The sequence below is a fragment of the Pygoscelis adeliae genome, unplaced genomic scaffold, assembly GCF_000699105.1.
Source record: "Pygoscelis adeliae isolate BGI_AS28 unplaced genomic scaffold, ASM69910v1 Scaffold387, whole genome shotgun sequence".
Classification (NCBI taxonomy): Eukaryota; Metazoa; Chordata; class Aves; order Sphenisciformes; family Spheniscidae; genus Pygoscelis; species Pygoscelis adeliae.
The window spans coordinates 481,194-491,758 of NW_008825115.1; the positions used below are offsets into that span (position 1 = coordinate 481,194).

The following is a 10,565-nucleotide window of genomic DNA, read 5'->3' on the forward strand; positions in this document are numbered from 1 at the left end:
GCGGGCAGGTAAGTCGCAGGCAGCGGGAGCAAAGCAGATCGCGCAGGTACCTCGGGAGCAGAGCTGCCTGCGCCGCCGGGGCTCTGTCAGCGGCGCCCCATCCAGAACCCAGCAGCCTCCAAGTATCCCGGGCGCTGCTTGCGAGGATCGCCAGGGTTTCTGCGGCTTTGCTAATCTGGTGCCGCTCCTCTTGCTCTGCTTGCCGCCCCTCAGCCGCTGCCGGACTCTGCTGGGTCGGCTGCGCTCTCTCGGCGCGATGTCAGCCTCTTCCTCTTGGGGGGTGGATGCTTGCTGCACATGCCAAATCCCCGCGGCCCCCGGTGTCTGTTGCCGTTTCCCTCTTTGCAAAGCGCGCGTGTGAGAAGATGCAGAGAGCTAAAGCAATTCCTGGAAGTCGGTGAGGGATTCAAAATCTGAATTACACCATTTCTAGTTTACCCACCTTCATTTAGACTGGGCTCCTCTTAATTCATGAAGGCACAGTTCGGTATTGCTGGCATTCCTTCTTTTTATTTCTATGTTTATCAGTAGTGTATTTAAAAAAAAAAAAAAGAGAAGGGATGAACTCTGTAACTCGGGTAACAGCGCAGCACGGGTTGGGCCAAGGTGGGGATCTGGGAACATTCCCTCAGACGTGGTGTTTTAACTTGTAGCTTAGACTGACAGGGAGAGACTTGGGCATATCCACGTGCTTAGGAGGAAAAACATGCTGAATGAAACACAACCCTGGCTCCTTTGTTGGTGTGTTCTGTTGTATCTGGAGCACAGTAACACTCTTTGAACGGTAAGCTCCTTGGGAAGTAGTTCCATCAAATCATGCCTTTGAGCTTTGTCAAAGTTGCCTCTTCAAGGCTCCATTGTGTTTTTCTTGAGTCAGAGGAGTCCAGGGTTCTCTCCCCACCCCACCTTGTATCAGCAGAAGAAAATGCTCTCTGCCATCACTTGGGGTCTTTTGGAACATAAATTGATATAGAATGAGGTTTTGTCTGCCGTTTTCCAGGAATAGCTGTAACTCATTCTGTCCTTAGATGAACATGCGTGCTGAGTTAGCAACTCTTACATGCAAATCAAAGCACGTTTAAGTACTGTGTAAATACTGCTGTTTGCTAGTGGAGTGATATTAGTTCACTATATCTTCTGTGAATTAAGGCTGGCTAATGAATGAGAGCAGCTATAAAGGGATTTAAATATGCTTTAAATGTGCTTTACCTTGTATGGTTTATGTTTACAATTTCGGTTAAAACCCCTGTCTAAAATCCTGTCTGTGTGCATGCGTGTGCAGTCACAGTCACAGCTGCAGCCTTGCTTCATTTGGAACAGCGAAAAGAACAAACGTACTTCCCTCCAGGCCGGGGTAGCGCGGTCCTGCATGGACTGTTGCTTACGCTTTCATTAAGGAAGGAGTGGACTGGCTAAGTGATACAACTAATGGCAAGGCTAATTTAATTCTCCCTTTTGAGCACTAAGCATGGATCCTACCTTATCCAGAAGATATGATACATTTTCCTGCTGTAGAACAGTACTATAACGTCACTGCGCGTTTTTAACAAGAACGTCTTTATTACTGCTTAAATCTCTCTTAACTGCAAATCCTGTCTGATTCAGGCCATACACATTCTGCTGTTCTGTAACCCCTGCACATAGCTCTTTATTTCTGTGCCCAGTTCAGTTATTGAACAAGGTCATAATCTTGCTAAAGTATTCCACTTCAGATTGCTAACATATAGATCCCTCTGGCTAGAGCAATCTGTATCTGGACATAAATTTATCTAAAGGAAACAGCCCTTTTCCAGGGCTAACCTCTTTCACAGGAGAATCCTACCTAAAACTGCTTTCCACTAATGAGGTTAGAATGTGAAAGTGTGATATATGACTGTGATCTTTGGATCATATAGCAGCCGTGTCAGCAGCAGTGAGCAGGCACACAAGTCTTGCCATTCTGGCACTAATGCCATCTGCGTGCTGGCAAGTGGCGTCGTCCTATACAGGTAATAAAGCCTGAACTTCGGCTCCCTTCCTGTTACAAAAGTAACAGTTGTCCGTTCAAGTGAAAGTTCAAGTTCGTTCTTGTCACTGTTAAGATACATTGCATGGTCTTTATCCAGAGGACTTGCAGAGGCTCAGGCAGCACTGGTTAAGTACTTAATGCCTATGGAGAAAATGTACGGCTCTGTCCCGGCTGACCGAGACCGCGCTTTGCAGTGCATCTCTGAACTGCGTATGCTCCTGTTCAATTCTACGTGACTTTGGCTGTGTGATCTGTAATGAGGTTTGAGTCACGTGCTCTTCTGCAACCAACCTCTGATAAATCCTCTTACACAGTCTTTATTCTCAGAGGGCTCTTGGGCAGAAGAGGTTTTCCAAGCTGAGAATAGGGCCACTTCTTGTCAGCTTGTTTTATTCTGAGTGCTTAGGTAAAGTACTTCAAGTTCTGTTTCTGGTTTGCGCTCTTGTCCTGGAGAATGTGCTATGACAGCAATAACATTTTAATTTTTCTGGATTGTGCTCACTGAAGGAGAAGCTCAGCTGAATGACTAGAATCTTATAATCTTAAGAACAATTTCTGTATCATCATTAGATTTGTGTGCTAAGTAGCATAATCTTGAGGTTGCTGTTTGTGCATCTTAAACATGGAAACCCCCATGTGGAATCCTCTTTTTTAGCTGCTACTTTGCCATTTGTAGGAGCAGAATGTCGTAACTGAAACAAAATGCTGAAAGACTGGTCAAATTTTGCTAACGTGGTGAGGTGTGTTTAGTGTCACACCTATATTTAGTTATATTTGCATGGTAGCCACCCTGTTATTTTTTTAGGAACGTGCAGTTTGCATTGAGGCACTTGTTTCTGCTGAGGTATAGTGGGTTCATATGGTGACTGCACTGCCTCAAGAGGGGAGACGCTTGTGCTTTGCTATGTATTTGCAGATAGGTAGAAACCCTTTAAACAGTAGTGTGGGTTTTTTGGGTTCCCCCCCCCCCCTTTTTCTTCCTTCCTTTGTACTTCCTGTCTTGCTTCAAAAAGAAAAAACCTGTTATTAACATACATTTTTTGGACTCTCAGGATAAAGCCCTGGATTTTGTGCTGCTAAGTCCTGGTTTGGCTTAGCTGTAAGGAGAGCCAACAGCAACCTGCTCCAGCAACGAGCAGGCAGCGTACAGCAGTTCTGCTGTTCTCCGTGGCCGCACGGCATGCTAGCGTCAATTCTTCCTCTAGAAGGGAAGCTGCATTGTCACAGAACGGTTCTGTCAAAATAAGCTAAATCTGTCAGATAACTGAAAGAGAGACTGCGGGGCACTTTGTTTCTCCACACAAATCTAAATTATATTCTGCTCACAGATTTTTGCCAGTGTTTGCATAATTGTGTTGATAAATTAAAGATCACTTTGTGTTTAATGTGAAACTTTGTTTTTTTCCAGAAGTGGTTGGCTCTGAAGGTGTCAAACAGAATGGAAAAAAGCTTGCAGTTAGTCAGAACCGGAGCCATGACAGCACCGATAAAAGTGCTCCCAGGTATGGTCTCTCTCTTGCTTCTTGTACAGGTTTGGTGAAGCAGTTGAAGGGAGAGTTGTGCACATCAGCCCTTTGTGGAAGGTCTAGTGAGGAGTAAAAGTGGTGGCAATGTTTCTTTGCCGGTTTAGCTATGCCTCCCCTCCACAGAGGATCTCTGTATAGTGACAGTAAATATATGTAGCACCAAAGTTCTGGGTACTTCTGGGTGATTGTGTATGGATGGAATGAACTGCGGTGTGCAAATTTTCGATGCTTTGATGTCTAGAGGAAGAAAAGGAAAGTGCAGAGAGCTTTCTGTCTGGGCTTCCTGGTTTTCAGCTGGAAATGGAGTGGGGAGGTTGGTCTCTCTGGTGCCAACATGTGAGGTCTGTGCACACACCAGTGCTCGAACAATCTTGCAGCTGCATTATCTAGTTCCATCTGCTGGTGACCGTGTCGGTTGCAGTCCCCAGAGGTGGTGGGACCTAGAGCAGAAGTTGGTAACTTTCTGAGAAGAGAATCTGCAGATTCAAGTTAGGAGAGAAAAAAGTTCAGCATAAGCATGCTGTCAAAACTTTAGTGGGAATTTCAGCACAGTCTCTCAGAGACAGTCCTGCTAGTCCCCTATTTGGGCATATTTTTGCTGTTTAGTGGGACGGGACCTGCTAGGGTTGTTTATTTTGAATTCAGAGAGCTTTGGCTTAGGGCCACCTGTCTCGTAGATACACTCTTAAAACGTTACAGTTTCATTTTCCAGTTCCCAGGACTTTGTGGACCCTGCTGCATATCCTTCAAAGCCTGTCTGTGTGCTGTCCTTGGCACTGGTGTACAGGTTGTTGACCTTAAATTTATACCATCCACTTGCTTGTGGGAACTCCCAAGCTGTGGCATTATTACTGTTCCAAAAGGAGTTTGCAGAGCCATGAGATAGTAAATAAAAACACCTCTACCTCGCCCGCTCTGTGCTGCCTCCTTTCTAGGCAGAGCCGCGAGTTTTCCACCAGATGGCTTTTTAAACAAACGCAGTTTTTCCTTCTTCTGCTGAGGTCAGAAGGGCTGAGCAGAGGCAGCGGGAGATGAGATTTGAATCTCCTTGCTCCAGGAAGCAGGAAAGGTGTACAGGTTTTGTATCAACATCCAGGTGTGAGTAAGGCCTACACTGAATCAACAGGCTGCACCAGGTTAGTGAAAATCATTTGTTATTTCAGTTAGTTAAACCGGTTTTATCTAGAGATCTGAACCGTTCGAAGAAACGCTCATTGCAGTCTTGTTTGCTTATCTCAAACATTGTATTATCTATCTTTACTGAAACAGGCAGATAAATGCGAATCAAGTCCTCGGTGGCAGAAATAAGCTGTTTAGGGTGTGTATATATCCTGGGTTTCATCACGCAGTTTTGCTTTTGTTTGCAGGCAAAACAAACTCAAACCTGAAGTGACAACTGAAATGATACGGTCCTCCAGCGTAATGGTTTCAAACAAGGCTTCAATCTTATCAGAACCAAAGTTTGGACTAAGAGATACTATGGTTAAATCTCAGCTTGTACAAATGGAGGATTCCTACACACACATCCAGAGCTTCAGGTAATGATCGTTCCTGAGAAGAACTTACTTTTGTGGGGAGTAAGTTAGTTAGTATAAGCTGTCAAAATAACTCATGTTCGATATTTCAACTAGTATCCCTGCAAATAGAGAATTTTGTAGAAAAGTATGATCCATACTTTCCAGAACAGCTTTCTTTCCTCATTTAGGCGTTAGCAGAGAAGAATTTCATTCATGTCTCTGTCAAGGCTTGCCTCATGGTTCTTGTTGAGAAAATGGCCTTTTTGAAATGACTTTTTCCTGTGCTTATTTTGGACTGTGTCTGGAAATGCATCAATTCTGTGCACCTTTGGCCTTCTCTCTCACTGCTTCTGTTCACTACTTATCCATGTAGTTGTTCCAATAAGCTCACAAGAACTTGGGTGAAAAATATAATTAGGACCAAAACTTGTACCGTGGTTGAAATCTTTTTATGCATGTCATTCTATGAATTTATCATTTCAAACTGCTACTGCACAGCTCTAGTCTTTTTTTGTTTTTTTAATACGATATGTAAAAATGTGTATCCTTCTGTAAAACATGTCTGCAAAGATGTTACTGTAATTAAATCATTTTAGGGATTTAAACTTTGTCACATTTTCCTAATTCCCCCCCCCCGGAAACATGTTACTCCTAAATAGTTATACGTAGTATTAAGTACATAGGTTAATAATAGTGGTATTTCCATCAGCTCTACAGTTTGCAGCTCTGGGATTTAGTTTATTTCTTTGCAGATTTTTTGTCGGAACATACAATGTGAACGGTCAGTCACCCAGAGAAAGCCTCCGGCCTTGGCTGAGGTGTGATGCTGAGCCTCCAGACATTTACTGTGTGGGGTGAGTGTCTCTTCCTAGCCCAGCCTCCCAAACCTTGCTGTGGGTTGCTTGCTTGTGAATCTGTAGCATGGAGGTGTTCAGCCAAGACACCGCAGCTGAGGAATGTTTGCATTGCCTTACTCCATTGCACAGCTTTAGAGTGTGTGTTTGCATAGCCTGAAAGGGCTGTTATTCTGGTAGTGTTTGGACTCTCTGGCACTGCAGTGTTACAAAACCTTTAATGCCATTCAATTTAATACTAATAGTAATTTAGGTTTACATTTAATATACCTCTAAAATCAGCATAACTGAGTTTCAGTTTTCAGTTGTAAATTTAGTGAGTATAAATTGATATAGTACTTTCCCAGAGGAGAGGGCTGGAGAGTTATAAACAAATGCATGCATCCATGGGTTCCTTCCTCTAACACAGTTTCCAGGAGCTTGATCTGAGTAAAGAAGCCTTCTTTTTCAATGACACACCGAAGGAAGAAGAATGGTTTAAAGCTGTAACTGATAGTCTTCACCCAGATGCCAAATATGCAAAGGTAAATGTGGCTTTTGGGGAGGTTTGAGTGTGGAATCATTTTTCACTTGGGCCTCTTTTCCCTTTGCTTTTTCTTGTTCTCAGTTGCAGTGTCTTCCAGAGGCTCATTGCAGGCTTTTGCTCAGTCAGAAGTGCTCTGAAGGTGAAGTAGGTAGTGTTGCTGTGCAGGGTGCCGAGGCAGGGGGCAGGACAGGAGACCAGAGCTAGGCATCCACGCATAAAGGAAGCTCCTGCTGTCTTGGGGGAAAAGAATAGGAAGTATCTTAGTTTCTTCCATGTCTGTCTCCACAATGCGTGGTGGAATGAGTTGTGAAGGTATCTTGGTAGGAATACTGCTTATGTTTTATCTCCTGCTCCTTAGGTCTGCTCTGTCTTTTGTCACTGTTCTTGAAGGGAAGTTCTTTCCATGTGCTGTGCCTGTGCTGTAGATTTTGCTTTGGGCTTCAACTTTGTTTACTGGGGTGTTGGTCCCTGGCTCCTTCCTGTGCTGTGCTGCTGGAGTGCCTGTGTACTGTGAGCCCAGTTGGTCCGTCGGATGAGCCTGGAACTCTCTTTTTCTTCATCTGTATTTTGGTGACCCATGTTCTGGACTGGGGGGCAATGTGCCTTCTCTCATCAAACCTCTCCCATTCTAGTATTTAATGGGACAGGATCTGTTTTTCAGGTGAAACTTGTGCGGCTCGTGGGAATCATGCTTCTGTTGTATGTGAAAGCAGACCTTGCTTTGAACATCTCCGAGGTGGAAATTGAGACTGTGGGAACTGGAATCATGGGGAGGATGGTAAGAATGGCAACTGTGCGTGAGAAGGGGTGAGATTTAGAAGAGCCCTGGAGAGCCCCTCTCCTTAGATGCAGTGGTTACTCCTCCAGCTAAGGGATGCAGCTGCCTTTAGAAGCCCATAGTCTTGTCCCTGTGCCAGCTCAGGGCGTTGCTAGAGGGAATTGCCATGTGCTCGCAAAGGCTCAAAGACCTTGAGGGAGAATCTTCTCTGAAGGCTTTTTTTTCTGATTGCATGTGCTAGGCTGTGTGGGGCCTTGCTCTTGTGATTTTGATGCTGGCTGTGATTTTGCCCAAAGCAAATAACACAAGGAGACATGAGTAGAAGAAACATGTCTATCCAGATTTGTTTTCCTGAGGAGGACTTCCTGGCCTCTTGCCATTCCACACCATTGGAATGAAGTCTGTGCCCTTTGAATGTAGTTTCTGTGAACATTGCAGCTATAACTTGTCAAAGGTATTTTTGACCAGCTAAGCCATGTGCTTCCTCCCCCATTTGCAATTTTTTATGGTTTGTGTTGAAAGATCCAGTTTGTTGCTAAACATGTTTCAGGACTTGCTGAAGTAACTGATGGGCTCTCTTACTGATTTTAATTTCCATTTCCTTTTGTATTAGCTAATTGCTGAATTACAAACTGAGTTCCATTGCTTGCTGTGTGCAACCCTCACACGAGTTACTGACTTGAATTCATGAAGTAGTTATCACTAATTGGCATTTTCAGCCTTTTCCTTCCTCTGGAATTAAATGGTCTGCCTCAATGTCTTCTGGCTTGTCCACTGCTAGTAACTCATTTGTGGATTCATCTGTTGTGTAGAAGCTTCTGACCAACATCTTTGTCTTTATCTTTCAGGGTAACAAAGGTGGTGTTGCCATAAGGTTTAAATTCCATAACACTAGCGTGTGCATTGTGAATTCTCACCTTGCAGCTCACACAGAGGAATATGAGCGGAGGAACCAGGACTTCAAAGACATCTGCTCTCGGATGCAATTCTGCCAGTCGGATCCAAATTTGCCCCCTCTCACTATTGGCAAACACGAGTATGCTTCTCGTCTGACTGTGTGAATCACTGCGTGTGGCAAGGAAGAACCTTATGAACGTACTAGGGTGTGAGGTTCTCTCAGCAGGGATGTGAGAAGGGGTGCCCAGTGATCTAATTGTCAGCCTGGAACGGCCAGAAATGCTTTACCGTAACCCTGGTTTTGAGAGTGGTCACCTATACAGTTCTGACAAGTCACTTGCCTTCTTATGCTCTTCCAGGCCTTGTTTTATTTTTAAGCATGAAGTGGGAATGGGGCAATAATATGCATCGATTTCCCCAATGGGTTGTGGGATTTAGTCAGTGTGGAATATTAAAAGCACCGGTTATTAAGAGGTAGTGACAAACATGCAGAACAGGAATTAGAAACAGCAAAGGTAGAAAATGTAGCTTCTCTTTCAAGTTTTCACTCTTAATTGTCCTCTCTGATGGAGAAGCAGACACAGCATCCACCTGATCATGTTGAGATTGGAAAAGCTCATGCTCGCATTGGATGGTTTAAGGCACTGCTGCAGAGCTGTGCTTCCAACTCACGGCCAGCTTGCGTTGTGGACATCTTTAGGCCTCTGTGCAGACTTCTGGTGTACGTTCTCTTTCAGTGTGATCTTATGGTTGGGTGACCTCAACTATCGGCTGGAGGAACTGGATGTGGCAAAAGTGAAGCAGCTTGTAGATGAGAAAGCATTTCTAGAGCTTTGCCAATACGACCAGGTACTGATGTCTCGCCTACCTGCAGGTGGTGCTGAGGGTGCCAGATAGAAACTGCATGCATACTCCTTAGCCTTCTCAGTGCTGAACATCTCCCTTTTAGCTCATACGAGAATGGTGCTTGAGCTTATTTAAATTTTTTTTTTGGTCTTTTTTTCTTTCGTAGCTAAAGAGGCAAATGAATGCAAATGCAGTCTTTGAAGACTTTACAGAGGGAGAGATTTCTTTCCAGCCAACATACAAATATGATGCTGGCTGCGATGACTGGGACACAAGGTACGGTGATTGCCTCATATGTGATGCTACCAATGGCTAATGTTATCATTGAAGGAAGTAAAAACAAAGCCAAAAAGAATTGCAGATCTATAAATAGGAACAGTTCTGAGATTATTGCTGGTCCTCTCCCTTGGCTCCAAAATCCATCTCCAGTTTATATCTATTTATGTTGCTTTTCTTCCACTGCTATTTACCAGATATTCCTAATCTTTTTCCCCGGAATAATCCATTGGGTTTCCTCTTAGTTAGAGGTGTACAAAACTAAGGAATCATTTCATTCTTTTTGTTTGGTTTGGGTTTTTTTCCCAAGCAAAATTTTTAGGATCTTTTATTTGCTGATATCTGCTATACCTACTCAGGTAAGACCAGCTAGGGTTCGAAATGGTGCATTTGTGCTGTCTGTAGCTGAGTGCATTCTCCAAAAGACTGTGAGAACCATCATTCCTGTAATGCACTACACAGAGTGGCTGATATGTTGTTAGTAAACTGGGAACATTGGCTTCAAGTGCAGGAATGAAATCTGTGCAGCAGTGGGTATAAAAAAAAAAAAAATTAAATGTAAACTTTAAATGTAGAGCCTGAGTTCTTATTTTTCATGGTTCTTATAGTCAAAAGTATCTCCGAGTATTGCTTTGTATGTTAATTGTATCAAAAGAACAAAATAGATAATTGCATCTTTGAAGAAGTAGAAAGTAAAGCATGATATAGAGATACCTAATAGTAGACAATCAAACTTTTCATAACTACTCGGAGAAACTGTGGAAAATACAACTTTGATAGAGAACTAGCTCCAGGCCATGTGAGGAAAACAGAGTCTCTGGGAGAGCAGTATTCTGCCTTGCACTGTTACTCCACCTGAACTGTGCCTGGAAACTGTAATTTTTACCTCTGTTTTAGTGAGAAGTGTCGTGTTCCAGCATGGTGTGATCGGATACTCTGGAAAGGGCAGAACATTGCTCAGCTGAGCTATCGCAGCCATATGGCTTTGAAGATCAGTGATCATAAGCCAGTTAGCTCTCTGTTTGATATTGGGGTAAGTACATCAGCGCTGAAGGAGATAACTCTGCTGACCTCGTTGTCTGTGTGGGGAGAGGGGGAAGGAGGAGGGAGGTTCTCCAGCTGATTTCCCTCCCCTCCTGCTTTTATGGCATCCACAGAGAACAATGGCTTAAAAGGTGGGCTGGGTAAGATACTGAGATAGGATTGTTGTTCATAGTAAGCTAGGGTTGTGTTAAGTGATACTTCAGTTAAGCAGAATAATGCATGAACATCTGTAGGTGTTTTTTCAGAAGTGTTCTTTTGCCTTTTTTCTTATTTTCCTAATAAATTTCACTGAA

The 10,565-nt window shown here is 43.7% G+C and overlaps 1 protein-coding gene across 1 annotated transcript in view; it reads left to right on the top strand.

Annotated features, from left to right (window-relative positions):
• The window catches only part of INPP5B (inositol polyphosphate-5-phosphatase, 75kDa), a 26,382-nt gene that overhangs the window by 10,971 nt on the left and 4,846 nt on the right, over positions 1-10,565 (top strand). Inside the window, exons 9-17 of the mRNA XM_009328230.1 lie at positions 3,417-3,510; positions 4,902-5,072; positions 5,804-5,905; positions 6,315-6,429; positions 7,093-7,209; positions 8,058-8,245; positions 8,844-8,955; positions 9,119-9,228; positions 10,126-10,261. Coding sequence (XP_009326505.1) covers positions 3,417-3,510; positions 4,902-5,072; positions 5,804-5,905; positions 6,315-6,429; positions 7,093-7,209; positions 8,058-8,245; positions 8,844-8,955; positions 9,119-9,228; positions 10,126-10,261 — 1,145 coding nt within the window. The remainder of the gene's footprint in view (positions 1-3,416; positions 3,511-4,901; positions 5,073-5,803; positions 5,906-6,314; positions 6,430-7,092; positions 7,210-8,057; positions 8,246-8,843; positions 8,956-9,118; positions 9,229-10,125; positions 10,262-10,565) is intronic.